Source organism: Amphibalanus amphitrite, unplaced genomic scaffold (assembly GCF_019059575.1).
Source record: "Amphibalanus amphitrite isolate SeventyFive unplaced genomic scaffold, NRLGWU_Aamphi_draft 000055F_arrow, whole genome shotgun sequence".
In the NCBI taxonomy this organism is placed as follows: domain Eukaryota; kingdom Metazoa; phylum Arthropoda; class Thecostraca; order Balanomorpha; family Balanidae; genus Amphibalanus; species Amphibalanus amphitrite.
In genome coordinates this window covers 375,951-401,049 of record NW_024881551.1, presented here as the reverse complement: position 1 = coordinate 401,049, position 25,099 = coordinate 375,951, and the positions used below count along the sequence as shown (strand labels likewise).

The 25,099-nt window shown below is 47.7% G+C and overlaps 1 protein-coding gene across 3 annotated transcripts in view; it reads right to left on the bottom strand.

The window, feature by feature from the left end:
* LOC122378126 (ecdysone-induced protein 74EF-like) overlaps positions 1–25,099 on the bottom strand; it is a 133,292-nt gene that overhangs the window by 46,762 nt on the left and 61,431 nt on the right. For all 3 annotated transcript variants that reach the window (XM_043358839.1, XM_043358841.1, XM_043358840.1), the window contains one exon: positions 23,395–23,592. In XM_043358839.1, coding sequence (XP_043214774.1) covers positions 23,395–23,592 — 198 coding nt within the window. The remainder of the gene's footprint in view (positions 1–23,394; positions 23,593–25,099) is intronic.

Sequence of the window (25,099 nt, the reverse complement as noted above, 5' to 3'; positions counted from 1 at the left end):
ATATAAAGTTTAAAGCATGCAAATTAAGACTGGATAGACAATATGAAGCTTTCTTGCAAGATTATGAGCTGAGATGCTACGCACATTCTGGCGTCCTAACCGAGAGGTTCGGGCCACCCACCCCCGTTGATCCTAAATCAATAAAATGATGCCTTCATTGAATGCCCTCTTCATTTTCAATTAGTTTTATTGTTGTCGCGTAAGGTCGAAAATTTAACTACAAATTTCATTCGAACAGAAAAATATTATTTATCTTATTTCATGGAGCATGATTGAGTTTACCAAAATACATATGTGCCCACGTGACCCCCATGAAGTAAGCTGTTGGCCGCTTGTGCGGTTCCTGGGCTCTAAGAGAGATCAAGGTAGATACCAGCTACGAGTATGTTCTCATTATCGAGAAAAGAATATGAAACATGGCACCGACCCATACCTCCCGGGCCATGGCCCGTACCTCCCGGTGTATTTTGATGGATCGAAAAAGCGCATGATTTATTGAAAGTTATCTCGAGACAAAATAGTTGACCCCAGATGCCTAATAGGTATCAGGCAAACTTTGCAGGCGAAGGGCAATTTCACGTACACAGAGTGAAAAACCGGGTCTAGCCACTTCCCACTGGAAGAAAATTGCATTTTCACAAAACCGGCCCATACCTCCCTGGTCTTTCCTACATGATGTGCTTAAGTACCCCAACTGTACAACTTTGCCCTCTCAGCCCGAGGCATAACCTTTTTTTACTTTAAAGACAGATTGTTAGTGACTTAGCACTCGCACTTATAGCGGGGTCGAACGGACCCCCCTCCCGGTTTTTCGCGAATAATTCGCGCAAAAAGCGGCCGATCGCGACGAAACTTTCAGTACCCTCAAGTTAATCAATTTAACACATATTTTTAAAATCATTGACCCTGACCCCAATGACCTTTGGCCCGTGGTCTGATTCTCGAGACCATGTTCAACCGGAATCGCGAATTGGCGTATGTCGGCTCACATTATCCGCGTACCTAATTTCCAATCTTTTTGTGGTGTGGGTTTCAAGGTCACGTGAAGGTCAGGTCAGGGTCATTGACCTTTGATGACCTTGCTTCACTTTGACAACATTAAATGGAGTTTTACATATTTCTAGGGTAGTTTCTGGAGCTGATTTCGAATTCCCATTTGAAGATTTATGAAGTAGCTTTGGTGCCATCGTAACGTGACGCTACGAAGCTGTCAGTGGTGGTCAACACCTGCTATGGATGGCCGGCAGGTCTCCTACTGGTTGACCTGACCTGACCTGACCCGACCTGGCCTAAATACATTAAGACATCATAAGTATGTGATCAAAACTAACATGAACTACGTGTTCAGCACCCCGCAAAATCCCTTTTTCAACCTCACTTTACGAACATCCAGCAAGTCCCGATTTTTCCGATTTTTGGGTTATTGACCTGACCTGGAAGGTCAACCAATGACATAAATAAGACCATAAAATTGGGTATCATCGGCTTACTCTCGTCGCGGGCAACACGCTCGTTTTTTCTGCGAAGCTCTAGCTCCATCAGAGGCCAAACGGCAAGGAGGGTCCAACGGACCCCCCCCCATACGTTAGACGCTGTCAAACACGAATACGGATGAGGGTTAAAACGCAGGAGAAATATTATTACGAGCGAACGGACCGCGCAAGCGAACGGCGAAATATTTTTAAGATAACGGAAGGTTATCAGCATTTACATATACCTAACGGCCCGGCCCACCCTGTAACGCTTTTGAGAGGCATATATTTCATGCCTCAGTAGTCAGTATCCGTTGCAGTGGTTGGGCTGATCGACCTGCCACCCTTTTTGTTGGGAAGTCTGTTTCTTCTACCCCGTGATTAATTGATTTTAATACATCTACATACATATAGGTGATAGTCTTGGCACGCAGGGGCGGAGCTTCCTGTACATACAGTTGGTGGGACGGCTGCCCCACCAACTTGCCATTTTGCCCCACCAATAAGTGTTTTGCCCCACCGAATTAAGCTGATTTGCAGGACTTTGTTGCTTTTCAAATCAATCATTGAGGAGCTTTGGAATGTCTGTGCTATGCAAAATGCTACATTTGCAACGACAGGAATTGATTCAGTGTTCATTTTTAACCCTCGCCCCGTTGGGGGGGGGGGGCATTTTGGCCCCCCTGTGATTTTTCCTGAATAGCAAGAAAACGGCGGCGCGCAGCGCCGCCAAATTTTAAGTACCTTTCCGGGCATCAATTTGACACCTTCACACCAAATTTCAAGTCTTAGGTCACCTTAGGTCAGGAGTTATTGAGGTCAAACTGAGGTCATGTTCGAGCAAAAATGAGCAAAAAACATGCAATCTTGAAACGCTCACCAAATCTACAGTTATCAAGCAATTTCAAAGTTCTTTATATGGTCTAATAGACAAAAAGCGGCGCTACAAAACTGCTATCTCGGATTTTCACAATTTTGGGTTTTTGACCCAAAAAATTTCAAAAAATTGATTTTTTTAGAAAAACTAAAAAAAAAACAAAATTTTTCCGAATTTCGAAAAAAAACCGGAATATATGTGATAGTCCCTGCGCTCTTCTATATACATACCAAATTTCAGATCGATATCTCGTTTTTTGGCCAAGTTATAGCGAAAAAACTGTTCAAAAATGATGACGTCAAATTTTTGAACTCAATTTTTAGCGATTCTAGACCTCGTACGGCAAAACAAAGACCACCATTGAACTCCCCGTGACGAGCTGCATCGATTCGATACCCATTTTATGCAAAAATATCAACTTTGAAATTTGACCTTATTTGACCTGACCTTGACCTGACCTTGACCTGACCTTGACCAAAACGTGACCTAAGCTGGCCCCAAAGGCTGCCTGACCCACATAATCGCATTTGTCATGTAAAATGGACCATAAAACATGTATCACACGACACTTTCATATTGTGACCCCCCAGTGACCTGACCTCAGTGACCTGACCTGGTATCAGTGACCTCAACTATCAAAATATGTGTTTGAAGAACATTTCCCCATCGATGATTTTCAATGAAATGCACTTTACTCGTTTTTACAACGCATTTCTTGAAATGCCTGTAAACGGTGAAAATTGGACCTTTGACCTGACCTGTGACGTCATCCAATTGACCTAGGTCAATAAAATTGGGTCACAAGGTAGTTCCCTGATAGGGCTATCCAACACCGTTTGCCGCTTGTCGCTACGTTGCGTGGTTCTCGAGATCTTAGGGGGGGGGGGCCAAAATGCCCCCCCCAACGGGGCGCGTTGCTCGACAGAGCCCAACGGGGCGCGGGTTAATCAACTTCACAGTCGGACAGTGTAGACTGTAGGTTTGATGCCTTTTTGCCCCACCAACTTCCTCTGAAAAGCTCCACCCATGGTGGCACGTGTCACGCGAAAGCTGTTTTGTTGAAGTAACACTTTTGAAAGACCTAAACCTTTCTAGTAGAGGTTTTAGCCAACGGGTCTGCAGTGCAGGGATATTTCTATCTTGCACTCCTCTGAGAGCTAGAGTTTCGCGGAAAAGACGAGCCCGTCACGATGCTGCCCGTCACGAGAGGAAGCAGATGATGCCCAATGTTAAGGTCCTAGGTCATCGATTGACCTTCTAGGTCAGGTCAATGACCCAGAAGTCGGAAAAATCGGGACCTGTTAGAAAGTCGTGAAGTGTGGCTGCTATGGGGTTTTCCCGGGTGCCGATCACGAATATCGTGTTAGTTTTGATCACAGATGATGTCTTAAAGCATTTAGACCAGGTCAGGTCAGGTCAGGTCAGGTCAGGTCAACCAGTAGGGGTCGTGACGGGTATTCGTAATACGTGTCAACCGCCTCTAACAGCTTTGTAACGTGTTACGAAGGCACTAACACTACTTCGTAAATGTTCAAATGGTTGCTAAATTCGAATTCAGCTCCAAAACTAGCCTAGAAACATGTGAAACTCTAAAAAGTGGACCGAGGTCACCAAAGGTAAATGACCTGACCTGACCTTGAGGCGACCTTCACATCCACCCAAATGCATGGGAGCAACATCAAATCACATTTTTGAACGTTTGAAACCACAAAAAGCTTGCAAACGCGCGGCTAATGCGAGCCGACATACGCCGAATCGCGATTCCGGCCAAACATGGTCTCGGAAAGTAGGTCACAGGTCAAAGGTCATTTGGGTCAAGGTCATGAAATTTTCAGGGTAGGTGTAAAATTGATCAATGCGAGGGACTGAAAGTTTCGTCGCGATCGGCCGCTTTTTACGCGAGTTATTCGCGAAAAACCTTAGGGGATGGTTGGATACCCCCCCCCTCCCTCCCCCGTGCCGGCGAAGGTTAAGCAGCCGAAAAAAAACACTTTTGGACAATTTACATGTGATGGAGACGTGGAAGAGCAGTAAAAACAGCTGCAATGCGTTCAGTTTTACAATAGGCAATCGGTTGGGATGCAACATGAGTTTTACCGGTCAGGTCATGAGCTCGACCTTAAAAATGTTCATCTTTGGAGGTCAAATTACACACCATTCTACACCATTGGACGAGAGAGACATGATGCTAGCAGAACTGATTGTTTTTAATGCCTATGTACCCACAACAATGACAACAATGCACCGCTCGCGCTGGGCTACGCTTCGCTAAGCTTGCGTTCCAGGACCATAGTGACGTCACAGGAAGGGACGCGGGCGGACCGCTGATGACCCGTCCGCTGTCAAAGGGCGGGCTGGGTTTGACGGGCGCACAATAGCGGCCGAGCGCGTGTTCCTGGAAGCGATAGCGAAGACACAGGCGCCGGAAGGGTTGGACGCTTTGACCCTCTCCCAGACCTCCCGCTGTTACTGCCAAGGTTACTGCTACTGAGAAGGGAAAGTGACGGTGGTACTATTCACACAGGCTTTTCCACTAATTTCTGACGTTTCGCACTTGTCAACAATCCGTCCCCTAGAGATACTTGCGCGAACACTAAGGTAACCGGACTGTTAGCTTGAAACGCCGTCGGGGAAAACATACTGCTCCATGATATAATTTCTTCCACGTGTGACCGGTCTGGAGCCTTTTCGCATTAGATCGATGCGTGTTTTTATCGATATAGGATCTCCATCGATCTTAGAATTTGCGATCTGAATGATGGGGTGGAGCAAGATTAGAATGGGTTTGAGCCAGGACAGTAGAATCGGAGTTGGACCCTGAGTCACCAAAATCTTACTAACTCCGACTCCAGAGTAGAATCGACATCGCTAACTGAATGGCTCAAAATCATACCCGAGGCGGAAGCCAGTCTGCCGAAAAATAGCCGTTTTCACGACGGGCTTTTGGGCGAGTGGACTTACATGGCAGTGTTCGCCATGGGCCGGGCCAGCCCAATGGGTCATGGGCTGGGCTGGGTCACGGGCTGGGCTGGGCCCTCAAATATAAATAATCGATGGGCTGTGGATGGGCTGGGCCAAGGACTGTAAAGTGGACTCAGAGGTTCGCGACTGAGCTTAAAACCACAACTAGCTTATTACTGTGCAAGACTAAAAAAAAAACGAATGAAAGCATATATATGCAATGTGCATTGTACATGCTGCTCCCAAAAGATTGTTTCGTTGCACCTATGGGTGACATATGTAATACCTGTTTGGTGTCCATGACTTTTAATCCATTCATTTTTGACGGGCTAGTCCGGGCTGGACGGGCTAGACCGGGCTGAGCTTTAACAATTTTACTATGCATGTGTTCGCGCTGGGCCGGGCTGTCAGACTCAACCCATGGGCCTGTGCCGGGCTGGACTGGGATTTTGCGGCCCGTGGCGAACACTGTTATATGGACTAAATCTACAAAAAATCTCTTTTACAGCAAACATGTTCATATCATGACTTTATTTTAGTGTTTTAACCCTCGCATGTGTAGGGGTAGTTGGATGGACCCCGGACCCGCCCCTTCGGTTTTTCGCGAATGATCTCGCTCAAAAAGCGGACGATCGCGACGAAACTTTCGGTACCCCAGAGTTGATCAATTTTACACATACTCTTTTTCTTTCATGACCTTGACCCAAATGACCTTTGACCCCTGGCCTTTTTCTCGAGACCATGTCGAGACCATGTTCTCGAGACCATGTTTGACCGAAATCGCGATTCAGCGTATGTCTGATCATATTATCCACGCGTTTCCAGTTTTTTTTTTGTTGTAATTTGTAAACGTCCAAACATGTCAAATGATGTTCGTCCCATGCATTACGGTGGGTGCCAAGGTCACGTAAAGGTCAGGTCAAGGTCATTGACCTTTGAGGATCTTGATTCAATTTTTGATCTTGATTCAATTTTTCGAGTTTTACATGTTACTGGCATCCGTTTGAACATTTACCAAGTAGTTTCAGAGCCTTCGTAACATGTTACGACGCCGTCAGTGGTAGTTGACACCTACTATGGATAGCCGGCAGGACGCCTACTGGTTGACCTGACCTGAACTGACCCAAGCTAGCCTAAATGAATGAACTCATAATCTGTGATCAAAACTAACATGAAATACGTGATCGGCACCCCAAAAACTCCATAACAGCTTCACTTTATGAATTCCTAGCAGGTCCCGATTTTATGCTTTTGCACCAATTTAGTTTACTACAATCTGTTTTATTTATTTATTCATTTATTCATTTGTTCACCTATTTGTTTGCATAATCGCCAACAAAGCTACTCTCCACTTAGGTACAGGCGAAGTCAGGTTTAAAATCAGTAAATGGAGAAACAGCCTAACATAAAATAAAATTGTATTTCAGTTGAGACAAGTGTAATAACACGGAACAAAAATGATAGACGAACGCATTTCGGCTAAATCGCCGTCATCAGGGTCTAAAAGGAGAACAAGGGGCACACATACCCTGGGGGCACACATCGAGCAAATATCACAGTTCAATCGTTTTGATTTTTACATACGCTTTTAAACAAGCATGTGGCAAATGGCAATGTGGTTACATTTCCTTTGGTTAAGACAAAACATCCTAAAACATAGGCGCGGGAGCCGGGGGTGGGGCAGTGGGGGCAGCCTGCCCCCCCCCCCCAACTCTGGGGCCGTGGGGGCGGTGCCCCCACAGCTTTGAGACGGAATACCACACTTTTTTTGCAAATGTTTTCTTTTTTTGTTGAAAAAGCCGAGGGGTGAAAAATAAGTGGCCTAAAACCGGTGAGAAAACTAGATTTGGGGGTACCCTAGGTTAATCTCTATTATGGTGTGCCCCCCCCCCCCCCCCCCAGTCGGAAAGTAGTTCCCGCGCCCCTGTCCTAAAAGAATAGCCACATTATATACAGTTTACACAGGTGTTGCACAAATCACCTGCAATCAGAACTCAAATCATCTCCCATACTGGGACAGGGCAAAGGTACTCACGTCATGCAGCAATCGCGACAACAGAAAAGCTACTGAAGCGGCGTTTATTGCTACGAGTGATACCATTAATGTAAGGGTTGGTTTCATGAAGTGGGCAAAAGCAGCGGCGTCGTTTGGCATTTTAAACTTCCGCATATATGATTTATGCAACACCTGTGTAAACTGTACAATGTGGCTATTCGTTTAGGATGCTTTGTCTTTACCAAAGGAAATGTAGCCACATTGTCACATGCTTGTTTAAAAGCGTATGTAAAAATCAAAACGATTGAACTGTGATATTTGCTTGATGTGTGCCTCTTGTTCTCCTTTAAGACGCTGATGACGGCGATTTAGCCGAAACGCGTTCGTCTATCATTTTTGTTCCGTATTATTATAAAATAAAATACTGAGTAGGGGAGAATGGGGTAATTTGGCTGGTGCTGTAAATTGGCCGCCCCCAACTGGATATCTGATAAAAGTGAATGAAATAACTCTAGTCTGTATTCATTCGTCATGGGTAGAATTAACTCGAGGACAAATGTCAAAATTTTCCCCCTCGTAGCTTTATTCACTATTAACCCGCGCCCGGGTGGGCCTCTCATGCCAACTTTGCCATGGTGGGGGTGGGGGTGGGCATGGGGGCTTTTTGGCCGCACCAGATTACCTCGAAAGTAAGCAAGCTAGAAAGACACAGTAAAAGCAATAGATAGCTCGCTACAAGATCTTTCAGAATCACTTAGGTCATTTTTTGATCAGGTTATCGCTGAAGTCACTGGAGGTCACTAAAGATAAAATTTTCACGATTGTTGCACCCGATCTTGACAACTTCTCACAAATCGGCGCATAAGTCGGGAACTAATAGAGCTACAGCGCTGTGGAAGAACGCATTAGATAGCTCTTTCAAAAGCCGTTCTGCTTAATCCCTCGAATTTGGCCTAAGGTCAACGGTTTTGCCTCCAGAGAGAAAAAACTATCAAAATAGGACGTTTTTCGGAAAAGGTTTTCGTGTCATAACTTTTAACTCCAAGCTTGCATGACGCTGATTTTACCGGCATCGCGTTTTTTTTTCTCGTCGAGACGCGTCGAATGAACTATAACTTGACCTGGAAAGGTCAACTTGAAAATTGGATCTCAGGTCAAATCACTGAAAAGGTCATGTTTGCATGTCATTCGACTCCTATTGCTGAACTGAACACATTTATGGTGTTTTCAGCGCTCTAGCATGTTTCTATCTAAAGTTATTGTCAAAAAGCTGTTAGTAACGTTTCATTGATCTGAGATGACCTCACGGGCATAAAAGTGGTCACAGGTACAATGTTCCGGTTCAGTGTGTCATGCTTACCTATGTCACGATGTTAGAGGACAGAGGTTGTTTTCGGCCAAACAAAGAGCATTTCAATTTTCCCCATTGACTTATAATGGAGAGGTCGCAAAATTTAGCTGACCTTATGTCACCGATATGAAACTTCCGAGATATACGAATTGTTCATACTGATTTCCTCATGCAAAGATTTGAAAGTTTGAAACGAGTTTCAAACTTCTGGGATGTACACTGTAGGAATGACAGAACCACGAAGCTTTTTAGAGGTATACGGTTACTTAAGTTGACCTGGTGACCTGACCTTACGTGACTTGGGGTCAACATCTTCACACACGATGAGGAATTGATGTATGATAAGCTATACAAAGTTTCGTTGCACGCGCAAAAAAACTGGCAGGTGTGGCCAAAACGCCTCCTCCCTCCGCCCCCGCCACTCGGGCAAAGGTTAATAAAACGTGGCCGGATTTCATTAGAAAATGGTAAACTTTATTTCCGTTTAAAAAGTTGTATTTCATGTAGTAGTTGGGCTGTAAACGAATTCCGACATTATAGCGCCATTCCTGGGGGCATGATCAGCGGTTCCAAGAGCAATATTATCTAGTTCCGTACAACCCAAACAAAAAGTATACCATTCGACGCGCCTGAGCGAGGCAAACACGATGCTGCTAAGTGCCAACATCGCGGCTCTGCGGCCCTTTTTTGCGAAGTTATTCACCAAAAAGGGAACCGTACCTTGGGGCACTTGACGGTTTTTCATCAATATATTATTCATTCTGAGGGATTACATATTTTTGTTAGTCCATGACAACTGCCAATAGCAATCCGCGCGTCTGAATCTTTGGTCATTTTTCTTCTGAGCGTCGACATGTTATATTTATCAGCGTGTTGGGGTGGGCCATCACCGGCAATGTAATAAAATGAATACCGTGTGGGAAGGGGTAATAATAAAAACATTGCCCTCTGTGACGCCACTGTAGCTCTCGGGCGAACAGTACAGTATGGCCACAGAGAAAGTCACTCAAATCCCCTGCCAGACCAACACCATCCATATAATATTCAGGTCGGCGGCGAAATAAAATTGACCCGGTACATCGTTGATGTCCTCGATAGCATGCAACTTGGCATCAATCTGCCTCAGGGGCCAGGGTAGCCACCAGGTCCGGGGTCTCGGCGTCCTCAGCTCCCCTGACGTAGGCTAAAACAGTGGATGAGCGTTTGGCTAGAAGGGGGCGGATAAGCTCAACTGTCAAGTTAACCTGCGCCGTGCTGATGGTCATAGTTTTCCGTGTCGTGCTGAGGGGGAGGGGGCGTTTTCACACGTCTAACTCGGCTCCTGGGCCACGTGGTGACACGCGGTAAGTGGCATTCAAAACAGCGTCAAAATAATGAAGAAAATAGTTAATCGTTTTTTAACCCTATTAGTGGCAGGCTCCTGGCTACCCCACATTAGTGGCAGGGGGGGGGGGGCTGTTTACGACCCCCCCTTGATATCTCGAGATCTAACCGGCCGATTTTCAAAATTCAAACGGCATTCGATTTGACTCAACGAGATCTACATTTCTAAAAAAAATAAAATTAAAAAATGTCAATAGGGGGGTAGAGGGGGGTAAAAACGGGCAAATTGCAGATACATTTTAGACTGTTTATCACGGCCAGGTTTCTGAACCAATCTTAACGCAACTTTTGCCGATCGATAGAGAATGAACCAGGTATTCACATGGATCCTAAAAATATGCATTTTCAAAAATCATAGGCGGATACAGATCATTGAGATTGGGGGTACACAAAAAGTATAGTAAATAAGGTTTTTGTTGGTACTGTTTCTAAAAAGGGTGGCAATGGTCTTGTTATGTTACAATTTTCTTATGAGAGAACGACTAAAATTGTATTGGTCATGCATAGGCGGTGTCAGGGCACCTATGTTGGGAGGTAAAAAATAACCCCCCTTTTTGGACGCCTGGATCCGCCTATTATAGCAAAAACGTGTCAAAAGAGGATGCAAAATAACTTTGTATATGTTATCACATGATACCTTTCATTCACTGTTCGTAAAACTGGTGCAGCATCGTGATCTTCGCCCAAATGACTCACTTCACGAATAGGACCCCCAATTCCCAGTGCTCTGGAGCCGCCCCTGGTAAAGTTATGAACTTGAAATTTTCAGGGAATGTGCCCAATTTAGTTTTAGGAAAAGTCAGAAAATTTCAGCATCGTAGCTTCAGCGGTTTCGGAGATATTCCCGAAAAACCTGAGGGGTGGATAAAAACAACCCCCCCTGCCACTAGTAGGGTTAAGTCAAGTGAAAGGTCAGGTCGCCAAAGGTCAAATTTTGCCTAGGTCAACGTTTTTTCTTCAAAAAGCGGCGCACAACTCGGGAACCAATACAGCTACCCAGCCGATAACTCAAGAACCAATAGACGCAGCAAAACGGACGAGAGGCAAACGAAGAACACGACGAGACACTTCCGATGAGTACCTGAAAGTTGAATTTCAAGGTCACAGGTCGGGTCAAGGTCAGGTCAAACACATGAAATTGGGCTTTCAGCAGCAGAGGTCCAAAACACCTCTGGTGACCAGGGTGACCTGACCTTTGACCTGACCGAAAAGTGACCTAAGTAATTTCGCCATTATTCCTTACGCTTTTTCGAACGTCGCTTTCCCCGTATCGCTACATGGCCCAGGAGCCGAGTTCAAAGGGGGGTGTTCAAACACCCCCGCCCACCAGCAGGGCGTGTAATTCCAGGACCCCCAGCGGGGTGCAGGTTATGAAATGCATGCATCATGGTCGTGAACTCGTGAAGTAGTAACGAGAAATTGCCAAGGTTTCGTTCAATAGTTTGGAAACCGTAGAGCGATAGGTAATCAGAAATCGAAGATGGCAATTTGATTGTTCATGTTACCTATTGGCAGTCCAATGACGTTTACGGCATGTCTGTATGTCTATTCTGTGATTTTACACCTATGATTTTTTAAACGTGTCGTTTTTTGTCGAAAACTCAAATCATGACGTCACTAAAACCTCGATATCTAAAAAAAAATTGGACCGATTTTTTTTTGTAAACTTTGTCACAATAAACTTCTATCAATTCCCTACATGTACCTACCTACACAAAATTTGGCACAAAAAAAAACGTGCCTATGCTACAATTCTGCACCAGCAATATTCCAAGTGTTCGTGCTTACAAACGGGCCAATCATAGGCGCGGGAGCCGGGGGTGGGGCAGTGGGGGCAGCTTGCCCCCCCCCCCCCAACTCTGGGGCCGTGGGGGCGGTGCCCCCACAGCTTTGAGACGGAATAACACGCTTTTTTTGCAAATGTTTTCTTTTTTTGTTGAAAAATCCGAGGGGTGAAAAATAAGTGGCCTAAAACCGGTGAGAAACCTAGATTTGGGGGTACCCTAGGTTAATCTCTATTATGGTGTGCCCCCCCCCCCCCCCCAGTCGGAAAGTAGTTCCCGCGCCCCTGGCCGGCCAATTGTCTATTTGGACTCTCAGCTGCTCCCGGGTCATGCGCAGCGCCTCGCCGGCTGAGCGTAGCCAGGCGACAAGCCAGCCCGTCACCGCAAGAACGGCGCTGCCTCTCCCCCCCCCCTCCCCTCCTCCCGACCCCGTCCCCCGACCGGTGCGGCATTCCTCAGGCCACAATAGTGACTCCCCTCCCTCAGCTGACCCATCCTCAGGTGCGGTGTACACTGGACAAATACCCCTGCCGGGGCTGACGGGGTCCATATTTGAACAAAGGATTAAGGGAAGCCTTCAAACATCTCAGGCGGAGTTTTCGCCGAAACTACCAGCTAGCGCCATCCACCGGTGAACGGCGGTACTAAACTTCATTCGCTAGTTCCCGAAACGACACACCATGCCCGTCCTTACAGGTAGCACCGTGCTTGGGACTGGCGGGAGACGTCCTGTTGCGCAACCAGCCCGTCCTTCCTGGCTGCTACCGGGCAGTCGATGGAAAGGCTGGCGAGCGAGCGTCGTCTGCGCTGATCTGATATCGGATTACCCGCTCCAAGGACATGGCGTTGCAACACGGTCAGCTTCTGAAGCTACCGGGCGACTCGGGCGTTACAGCAACGTTTCGGCAATCTCTGGCTACTGCAGCGGTCGCAAAGACACAATCGCGGATGGAATGGGTGTTTTTTTTTAGTTCTTTGGAGAGGATTGCCGGTAATTGGTTCCCTAGGAGAGGATTAGGAGCTCAGAGATGTCCGCAGCGCAGGGTCATGGGGTACCAACCCATCTGACCGTTCAGATAGCCGATAAGCTGCTGAAGTGAACTTCTACTCAAGGTATTGCATCAACAGATTTATACAAATCAATTATTAAACAAAAAAAAGATGAAAAACGCCTCCAACAAGGCATCGCGAAAGATCACCAACGGCGACAGAGGCAAAAGAGATTTACACTTTTGATAATGAAAACGACCCTCGCCATTTACCTCTGACTCGAATCAAACAGCAGACCACTGAGGTGTCGACACTGCTATACTAGGTGCGTTCAATAAGTAAGTTCCGGAGAGCAATTACACAAAATTCACGCGGTCTACGCACGTGATTTTTTCAGGGATTAGAATTCAGACCTTTATGTCGAAGTGACCGCATTTTCAGCTTCTTATTCCATTTCTGTGACGATATGGAGCAGATCAAATAACACCATTTTTCTAGACTGCTTTAGAAATGGCATCGGCCACCCGAGAGGATCAACGTTCAGTGATACGATTCCTAGCTATCCAGGGCTAGCCGGCGGCTAACATCTACGCCAACTTCGTGAATGTGTACGGGAGCCATGCTCTTAGTGATTCCGCAGTTCGGAAGCGGAAGAAAAGGTTTGGGGAGGGGAGGGAGAGCGTGCGCGACCTGGCACGTGCAGGCAGGCTGAGGACGATGGTCACAGCCACTGGCGTCGCCAAAGTGGAGGAGATGGTGATGGCCAACAGAAATATTACTGTCCAGGCGATAACAGAAAGCCTAAACATAAGCCTACGCCAGGATCATTAGAGACCATCTCCTGCCAGTAATCGCCAGTTGCCGCCCCGAGAACTGAAAAGGCCCGTGGTCGGTTCATCCTCCACCAGGATAACGCGCCTCCTCACCGTGCCCTCGTGGCGAGGGATGCCCTGCAGGCAGAGGGCATCGAGGTGCTCTAACACCATCCCTACTCTCCAGACGTTGCACGCAGTGGCTATTGGCTGTTCGCAGACATGAATAAAAATCTCCGGGGCCGGAGGTTCGGCTCGCGGTCTGCACTCGGGTCTGCTATTTACCAGTATGGCGAAAAGACCCCCACTCAAAGCTTCCGTGCGGCCATCCGGGACCTGGCCAAGCGATGGGAACGATGCGTTCGCCTGCAGGGCGAGTTCGTCGAGCCGTGAGCCATGTTTGGTTGAGATGTGCCAAAAAATAAGCGAGTTATATCAAAACGGAACTTACTTATTGAACATACTGGTATAAGTCGATGGGCGAGCTATTTGGCGATGGCGAAACCCGCTCTTAGCTCGTCTGCTCACTGCTCTGTCAATCTGAGACATCTGACTGAAGGAGTATTCTAGACAATGGCCGATGGTGCCCCTCTCCCGTGAGGGTCGGTCGGAGAGCGGAGGGCGGCGCCCGCCACAGATGCGCGCGGAATTCCCGCCAGTCGACTCGCGCCAATTCGGCGCGCCATTTGAAGCGTGTGGCGGCGGAAGTGACGCAGGACAAAGAAGACGGCGCCGTGGCGCGCCAGGTCCCGGCGACACGTGAGGACGTCGGTGGCAATAAAACGACCACTCTGGCCGGGTGGATGTCCTCCCCAAGGCTGCTGAGGCGCTGTCACACCAGGAGAAATTCCGATTGCTGCTGATCGCGGCCTTCAACTCTCGGTCCGGCTGAACTTCTAAATGGCGCCAAATCAGCGACCTACGCCAGCAACGCTCGGACGGCTTTGTGTAATTTCATAACGTTTTTCATTGAAGTGAATTACACATCAAAACTTAGACCATATATTAAAAAATAACATAATACGCAACAACATAGATGTAATAAAATATTCGACATGAAACTTTCAATTTTAGTCTGCTGACAAAATAGCGTCAACGCAGAATGCTCTCTTGAGGTATTTGTCATGCATATTTGTGTCGGAAGGTAACAAGAACAAGGTCAGCTATTCACGATTACATTTATAATCTTTATAGTAGACAATTAATCAAAAGATTCAAGATGCAGCTTCATGAGAAGCCGGGCAATGGCTGCTATATGTTCATGTTGCTTCACACTACACGCTCTTGCAGCATTGCGTGTTGCTCCGGAAAACAACATGCTATCAGGCGACAGGCGTTCCGCTGGCCAGTTGAAATGCCTTGCGGCACAGCATACCTTCAGGCGTTTAGCACTAGTGCCACCTAGTGAGCGCCGAAGAAGTTACAGCTGGCAAAGCGCGTTCCGCTGAAGGTATGCCTTGCGGCACAGCATACCTTCAGGCGTTTACCACTCCTGCCATCTAGTGAGAGCTGGAGAAGTTATAGCCGGTCATGCGCGCTCTTCCAAGACGCTGAATAACAAAACAGTAATATTTTATACACGTAGTAAAATCATACGAGTTTCAAGATTTCAATCTCACGATATTTTAAATGGCGATTTGTCCGTCATCTGAAGGCCTCGTGTTCTATCACAATGCAACTGCACACATTCCTTGAAAGGTACGGCGAGCCGTTCCCCGATGCCAGACGTCTGCACAGCGGCCAAATCTCCGTCACAGCCGCAGCTTCTGGCATCCCTCACACACAAACAGGCCGTAAATACGACACCGTCGGCCAGGAACACGGGTCAAGGCGGGTCGAACACCAACCCGGGGCGAGGAATACGGCGGGGCCAAGAATGGGCAGAAAAAAACGGGGGAAAGCTAAGACGGGGCACAGTCAATGCGGGCACGTATCACGTTATTCAGGTAAGTTGCATTGCGTGTCATTGTGCCAATCCTTTCAGTGGGGATCTCACACATTCCTAGGTATTATGCTTTGCTGCCTTTTGTCAAAGCATAACAATGCAAGTACATTCATTCCTTCCATTAATTTAGTGCTTAGCGCATTTAATGTTCATAGCTCATTTCAGAACTTCCGTAGAGTTGCCGGCGGTATTCGGCAGAGAGGTGCCGGTGACAATGACCCTTTTCTATAGCCAGCGCCGCGTGACCCCGCCCTGACCTCAGCTGGCAACGGAAGCATGCTTTTCACAGTGGGACTCCCAGCCCCAACAGATGTTGTTGCCAACTACGGCCAATAGCGCGTCGTCCGTCGAACTCGACTCAATGAGAGCTGCCAAAGCCGGGGAGCGCCGTCTGTTGTCATGCAAAGGACATTGAGACCGACGCTCACGGGTCACCTGAGCAATGCGCACAGCAGCAAAAATAGAGCTTCAAGTTCACTGTGACGGAGCACTGAGGCAGAACACCGCCACACGCAGACTCTGACGTCTCGACGGCCGTTGCCCTGGCAACCAGCGCGACTGTCGGGGGATGTGCGGTTACCGGGGGTAGCCAGATAGTCTGCACTCGTCATCAGTAAACCACCAGAACTGAGGAGACATCGAGAGGGCGTATTGTTCGCAGGTAGCGACAGTGTTCGCGTCCCAATGACGTCTTCGACAGCGTCTATCGACATTGCCTTTCGACGCAATGTTTAGCGATGGGCAAACACCACCGGTAGGTGCAACGGGCTTCTTAAAATGACGCGCGTGGTGTTACACATTTAAACAACAGATAGTGTCGCAGATTCAGAGCCTTCCTAAACGCATGCTACACCTACGCATGCCTTGCATCTTTAAAGAAACCACTTGAAAAGTACTCGCTGTACTAGAGACGCATTTAAAACGAATCAGAGTTTGCATTTTCCAGTTTTAATCCATGTTTAATTTGGTTTCCGGCGCTGAACTATGGATGGAGGCGGTGGGAGGCGAGACGATCCCCATAAATAGAGTTACATCAGTCGGTATCGGAGTCTCCCTCCTTTCTCTCTCACCCTCCGCTCCTCTCACCTCCGGTGGCCGCCTCCCACGGCCGCGGCGCTGCGGAAGGTCAGGTCAGAGCGGCGCGCCCCGCCCCGGCCCGGGCGCCGCGCCGCTCCGGTCCCAGCCATCAATGGAGCTTGACGTCAGTCGGCACATTCGAGGAGCCCGGCCGACCGACGTCGCCGACGGGGTCGACGCGTCGAAATAGCGTCGGGCGTGGGCCGCCGCCGACTCTCACAATGGAGCGCAGCTACGAATAGCCGGCCCACGAGCCACGAATAGTCCCTCGGCAGTCGACCGAGCAGCTAAACTTACACGTCGTGCCGACACTGAAACGGCCTCTCTTGGAACTCGGTCGGCGGCCCGGGCGCCGTTTGGGAGCGTCACCGGACGACCGATGCGACTCGGAGAGGTGCTAAAGGCTGCCGTCGGCGCGTCCACTAGTGCGTCACCACTCGCGTCACGGCGCGTCAGTTCACGTCACCGCCGCGCCACTTGTAAGTGCGACCGTGAATGATTCATAAAACACTTGTGTTAAGAGGTCTCCACTATCTGTCTGGGTGTGGGTGACGAGACGATCCCATTTGTGAAAACAATTGTAAGAATCCTTTGACGAAAATAACTATGCCATGACCACCCGCATTTAATGTATGTTAAATGTTCTCATTCATAAAAGATTAGGTAATTATGCTGTAAACTATAACACATTGCGATCTGGGCATGATCCAAGATATCTTAGTGAATATGATTGGTAGCATTTATACCAGGTAGGTGACAAAATCAATTGTTATAAGAAACAAACCCCGAACTATGGGCATTGATCGTGGGTCGCAAAAAAAAAATGTTTGTAATCAGAAATGTGCATATATTCGAGAAAGTGAATCTGGGATCTGATCCCACGGATCCTGACCACGGAATTGCTGTGAACGTACGTCATAATTCATTGTTTTGGGGAATTTTCGACACAGAAACACTTGAAAATATCGGTTAAAATGTTATGCATGGTGGGATCCACTCGGATCGGTTCTGCGACACCTGAGCGAGCGTCATTTCAGCGAACGACATTTGAGCGAAGCCTTTTCAGCGATTATCAATTTAAGCGATTGACTTTTTCAGCGATTGTCAAGTCGGCGAATTCAATCACAGCGATTATCAACTTAAGCGAGGACCAGAATCAGCGAGACCAGATTGAACGAATATATGGTCAATGGGGGACCAATTAAGCGAACACAGTTATACAGCGACACCGAACGCGACGGAAGTCAATCATTTGCTACTTTTCGGGAATTCTTGCCCTTGGAATACCTACTTGGTATGTGTCATGCTTCAAGCTGCGCGCGGCGACTTATAAATTTGCTTTTAAGCTTGGAAACCACAAAAATATCTGGCCTCATTATGCAACTTTGATCTGGAAATGTAGAACGTGAGAGATAGGACGACGGAAGGAATGCCAAGGACCAATAATAAACTCGAGGGATGGCACAGGGGGATCCAGTCTATGTTTCAGGGACCTCACCCAAATATCTGGAAATTCGTACGTTGCTTGGGGCAAGAACAAATTTTACAACATGGGGAACTGATCCAAATTCAAGCGGGGGAATTTCGCGAAAAACAGCACAAGTAATATGAATCTCTGAACAAACGTTTGGTTACCATTATTGTCAAACAGCAGGGTGGGGGGGGTGGGTGAAATCGAACCGCTGGATTTTTTTTTAGAAATGTGGCATTAAATTTGGAGCTTAATGTCTGAACTTTGAACGTGACATCCGCCATCCAGTTCTGGATAACCATGAAAAGTTCCGCAAACATTCGTTGTACGTACGCTCGCAAAAGTAAATAAATAAATACATAAATAAATAAATAGAATACACCGTTATGGGCGATGAAGTGTTTCGCTGAAATGACAGTCGCTCAAACTGTAGTCGACGAAATAGATGTCGCTGAAACATAGCTTTCGCTTAAATTGATACTCGCTATATTTGATAATCGCTCAATTTGATATTCGCTAAGCTGCCAGTCGCTGAAAATGGTTCGCTCAAATCACGTTCGCTCAAATGACACTCGCTAAAGTCGCTCGCACCGACTCGGATCATATATCTATGTTCTTCGTTAATCGTCATATTCTATGAGATATCATAGATTCATACTAAAATATATCTTTCACGCGAGATCCGGAGCTGGATCATATATCCTAAGATGCATTTTGCTTAGAGATCCACTGGGATCATAGATCCATCACTCAGATCCATGTACATGTCTGTTTGCAATACACATTTACCTACACCTTTTTTCCCGTATCATATTATTCACGTATCATATCTAGGATAAATGTAACATTGGCAGGCTTCTTCAGATTTTGGCCCAGTGATTGATTTAGTCTTTACCCCAGGTACATACCTATGTTATCAGAGTGTACCTGAACTTTTGGCATTTAATAAAAATCGGTATATTGCATGCTCTTCTGAATGCTTATTAAGTTTAAGGACACGTTAAGAGTTCGACTTAATGTGCAATTTCCTGGATGCATTAAATTGCCACAAATGGTACGAACTATGAGACGTTTATGTGCAAAAATGTCATAAATGAGATAGCATTATATTACGCAGCACTTGGACAAATCTGGTCTGTGGTTATATAAAATAAAGTTTTGCTGTCCCTTTGTCTTGACATGTAAAGGAGTTTCAAACCTTTCAGCTCAAGTTATTTCGAACAGACCCCATGATCATTAGCACGGTCATCTCCCAGTGCAGGTATCTGCTCACCTCCCACCTTTTACTATTCTACGAGCCACAATTCCAGTCGCAGATAGCGCTGCAAATGACGTCATTGGCCCGATGACCGGGCCGCGCTCGGCTCTGAAATATCCCCGGCGGCGTCCGGAATGCCACCGCCAGCGGCGGGCGGCGCTATTTCCAGACGTCTCTGACGTCAGCGGCACTATTTTACGCCACCCGCCGACGAGTTCGATTTCTGGCCGGCGCCGGAGGCACGGGGTAGCCGAGATGGACGGTCGAGACGGCCCGGCCAGCCCGTGGAATCCAGTCACGTGTCCATGGCCATGTTAAACCTGCCCACCAAGTTTTTGACCTACCGAAGTTGGCCCGTTTGCGGCCGCCCGTGCGTGGTCGATGACGTCACCGGCGCCGTTTGCTGAGTTGTTGTGTTGTTGGGGCGCAGGAAGCGGAAATACCTCCTGCTGTGAGCGCGGGCCGGACGTGGGCAAGACAGGGACCATATCGGTGGCATGAACTTAGAGTTCTGGCAGCACAGGAAACATGATCGTGGTGCCGTGGACCGATTTGGAAAGCAAATTCGGATACAAACTCCAGGGTTAAAATACAACTTAGTGCAGCGTTAAACAGGGGCAAGCCGGTCGCTATCAGGTGATTGAAGGTGTAGTGAAGCTCGATGAGAATCGATTCCGACAGGGAGGCCCGAAGTAAGGACTGGTGCGATGATAATAATTTCCGACATGGCAGCCCGAAGCAGGGACTGGGGAAGAGACGAGGAATTATTCGGAACAAATGCGTATCAGAGACAGTCTTCAACCCAGCCAGCTCCGGGAGTGTCCCCTAAAGACGCCAGCCACCCCACCTATCCTGGCCTTGAACCCACCACGCACCGGTCGATGAAAGGGGCGCAAACAAGCACGGAGGGAGCCACGCGCGCGCCAGGCACACGGCCACAAAACCATCAGCTCTCCTCCCCTCCCCTCGCCCAATCGGCAACCGTCAGCAGCGACCACGCAGGTTTCGCCGCTGTGATGAGTTGAGCTGCAACAGGCAATTTTCTTATGGAATGTAGATGGCTTTGAAATCCTGCCAGTGCGACGCTTTTAGTTCAGGACATCTCCGTGACGAAAATGTAAAGTGATCCGATTTTAGTGTTCCGATTGCTATCAACTTGTAATCTCGTATTAGAAACATACCATGTAATCCCGTATCACAGCATCCTGAATCACAAACCGAGCTAGGTACAGACAACCAAATGTGTGAATCGATTAAAAATGACTTGCCCTACGCGCTGTGGTAATTACAACATTTGCTCGGTCCCAATATTGCTGCCTGTCATTCAGGAAAGATGACACACTTTTATCTTCAGCCTCACTTCCGCACGAATTAGAAAAATCACTGGAATGTTGCAATTGTTAACGTCCACGCTAGGTAGTGTGAAGAGTTTCCGTCTGTAAATCGTGATCACTAATTGGCGCACGTTGGAAATCTGCAGGCAGGAAGGCGCCGAGGAGCATGTAAAAACGCTCACCGGAATGTAAAAAGTTCGCAATATTCGCGATATTTCCCCGTAAAGGAAAAGAAAGGCATGTTAGACAATTGATTGCGCTGGTAACATCGGTTCGCAAATCAGAGTGTGAAAAGCGAAAAGTTCGAATGAACAAAAAATTGGCATTTATCATCACATTATAACCGCATTAAAAATGAAAAAGATGCGAGAGACATCTCATAATTACAATGATGATTCAATGGAATTAGATCAAAGCAAGTACTAAAGGAGGCATTTGAGGCTCCTCTTTTCACGATTTCATATCCCGTTTGACACCTTTTGCCTAGTTTCTGCCCTTCTTTGTGTGGAAAGTTATTAATGTGTGGCAATAACTGGAGGGTCTATATAACCTACTGTAAAAACATCATATCAGCACCGTAAATCGTTAAGTGCCAAGGATCTTTGAACGGATTGCGCTGCTAAATCCGTACAGATCCGTGAAGAGCCCCATCTTACGTTATTTGCGGAATGCGCGCGGCGCGTGCCTCAAATGCCTCTCCGTTGATAGCCGTCAGTGTGTCAATGGTAAACACGGCAGATTCCGAGGGGATAGGAGCGGCGCATAGCCGTCATCGCAGCTCACGCATTCTTCCAGCATCCCTCCCCCGTCCGCGGAGAGGGGAGGGAACTGTACCGGACGGGCCAACGCTGCCCAGGGGGCGATCGGTCCTCACTATTTGTGAGAACAATACCATATTTGGCGCCGGCTGGACTGGACTTAAGGCGTCGGTGCCTCTTGAAACGGATATTACGCCAGAGCTCGTCAAGGTTGCGACCAAAGGGCCGTCCTAGTTCGAGAAACTACACTGGACTCTTCAGCTTCCGTGATTCATCATATTTTTTAGCCCGTAAATAACATCCAAAGGGCAAAAGATAGTGCTTTTTTAATCCGCTTGTTAGCAATGACTGGAGTGAAGTGGTTTTTTATTGTGATCATGAATTCCAAGTGCCGAATAGCTGCAAGAAGGACCAATCGGTAAATTGCAATGAAAACGATTCAGCGGGGATCAGTTAGGCTCCCAACTCTCCGTTTATTTTCCGCTTCCTGCTACACAAGTTTGGTGTTTCACCTCGACGAATTACATCGCCTACCTGCCACTACGGTTTCCATGTCCTTGATTGGGCACAGTCTACACGAAATACCTCGACTAGATTCGTCAACAGGTGTGGCCCGTCAGTCACGAAAGGAAATTATTTGACCTTGCAGATGGTTAAGGAGCGGCCGACGTATGTTGTTTCCATAATTCGATCATTTGCATATGACAATCTAGGTGCAACAGCTGCCCGACAATGACTTGCACAATGACTCGGCAAATAGTTCGTCAGAGCAGTGAACGTTTTAGTGATCGTCACTGGTTGTTTACATATTAAAATTCCAGGATAGATCGTTGAAATATCGATGAGGGGTAAGTGATAAATTGAAACGTCAGAAGCCGAACGTCAGAAAGACTGCCAGAGAATGTGAGGAAACCTCCGGAAGAATGGCATACATTTATTAACATGCATTGTATTGACTTTGATGTAATCAATAGGGCGCTCAAAGTACGAAGGCTGATACCCGTTTTGCATTTAGTATGGAATAAGAGCGTTTAGACGTTTATCCTAATTCCCTACAAATTTAAAACATCGAATAAGCACTGAGGCCAGCTAAAAGGATACTGCGATCAGTTTGGGCTTTCCGGCCAAATAATTAAAATCATGTGAGGAGGAGTGGAACAGTCACAACTCATAAGCCCAAAGGTCGCATCGAGATGATGTTGCTTCTAATGAATTAATCCCGACCACATGGCATCTATAAACAATGTAGGCGACGGCGGTGCCCTCGAAGGCCCTCCGTGGATGCTTGATTTTCATGATACTAAATTTTCCTTGCCTGAGGTGAACATGGTTGAAATGTCTGGATATGAGCTCACCCATTGCATTTCATAAACTTCACTACATGTTGCAGCACTAAGCCGCCCCAGAAATGTCATGCGACGCCAACACCGTCACCTGGTGGCAGCCTTCGTAACGCTGCTGACGCCAGGTGTCGCTGTGAGCCGGTAGGTGTGACTGGAGGATCCTCGCCAACCAAAGGCCCATTCTATCAAACGACGGAATGGAGGGTGGTTGTAGCGAAGGTGATGGAATCCACTATCCGTTTCCTAGCAGCCTCCGAGCGATATAGTTAGGTACAAAAGGAATGGAACTCTTGCCTAGACGAGCTCAATCTTGGTTGTCTTGTAAAAAACCCTTCACGGTTTCATTTCACAGTTTCACTTGCTGAACGATTCGAGAAGAGGCACATTAGCAATGCCAGCAAGGTCGCAGCAGATCTACCACCACCACCACCATCACATAAGCTCATCTAACACTGGAGTTGGGAAGCCTGAAAAAGGCGACGCTTTACCTCCATCCCACTCGGGAACCAAGGGCATGCTGACGCTGTACTTTGCGTCGCCCCCACTCTGAAAACCGCACACAGATGTCGCTGCTGTACTCACCGGTGTCGATACTGTCCGGCGGCTCCAGTTTCTCCTGTTTGATGGCCTGGTGGCAGGGGGCGCTGGCGGTGCGGCTGACGGCAGCGCGCGGCGGCACAGAGCCGAACGGAGGAGGCTCGGCGGCGAAGGACGGAGGTGAGGTGACACTGGACATACACTGCGTCGGCCGGCTCTTCGCGCCAGACGACTCCAACAGACCTGCGGCGGGCGGACGAGCGTCAGAGAACGCTACTGTACCGGACCAGGTCAGCTACTTGTTCTGGACACATTACACGTCCTTTGACCCTCGCCCGCACATGGGGGGGGGGGGTTGCCACCCCCCCCCCCCCCCAGGTAGTCTTTCTGCTCTGCACTCAACATTTTTAGAGCTAGAAGGCTGATTTTTTGTATAGCTGCTCCTCTATTCTTTCTTGATGTCCACTGAAAATTTCAAGTTTCTGTGGTTTTTGGTTTCGGAGATATGACCTTGTTTTTCAGGTCATGTCATGACCCAAATGGCCAATTTTCAACATCTTGCGTTGGCTATGGGCCTTGTGAGCTTCTGACACCTTGATTTCGGCCTTTTTTGCCAGTCTTACCTCCCACCTATCATGGAACATGTTGTTCGACGATGTACAGATGTCAAGGTCAAGGTCAAGGTCAACCTAGGTCATCTAAGATAATTGCGTTTTAGGCAAGCGGAATTTACTTTTTGTGAATTTTTTTGACTGCATTTTTGGTAAAAGCTTCTCAGATCATGATTTCATGTAATATGGACACATAAACAATCGGTGCACACATCAGTATACACACAGACACACACAGACATACAAACCAGGGATGCGGAGCCGGAGCCGGAGCCGGAGCCGGAGCCGCCGGAGCCGGCATATTTTGCCCGGAGCCGGAGCCGGAGCCGGAGCCGTGAAACAATATAGCCCGGAGCCGGAGCCGGAGCCGGAGCCGTCAAAAAAGGGGGCGACTCCGGCTCCTTTTCTTAACCCATTAATGCCGCTTGGGTCATACGCTTGGGTCATATATGACCCAAAAGCAAAATCTTAATGTTTTTTTCTCAATGGAGGCAAGTGGCACTTTGAGGAACTTTTGCGTGTGTTTTGTTGGATTTGTGGGTTCAGTGACAAGCGTCGGAGCCGCATAAAACTTGTGTGAGCTCGTCCACTGAAGTTTCTGGAGCCAAAGACGACGGGACTGCACAGCCGCCGGTCACTGGCAATGGCGCGCCGTCCCAAAAAGTAATATATCATGTTTGCACTTTACTATCTGTTGAATGATCGTCCACTTGGCATTTAAATTTGTCTGAAAAGGGCGTGATGTATATTTTTGCCCTTCTTGTCGCCATCGGATAACTTTTTTCCCTCGATAAATATCATTGGGTCATAAATGACCCAGCCGGCAATAGTGTTGTCAATTTTCTCGTATGTTGAATACAAGGGAAGCAACTAATGATTATACGATTATTTATTTCTGGGGGTTGTGATCAGATCACAGTGGCGGATCCAAGGGAGGGGGGTCATATGGGTCACTCATGACCTCCCTTGGGGCCCGGGGGCACCACCGACCTATCAGGGGCACCACAGGCCTGACAGGGGCACCACAGGCCTAGTGTTGCGATGTTGGGATATCATGAGCGGACCGGTCATGCGGGGCCGTGACGCGGGGCGGGCCGGAGACTCGGCCGGCCGAGGGGCACCACGGGCCTGTGAGGGGT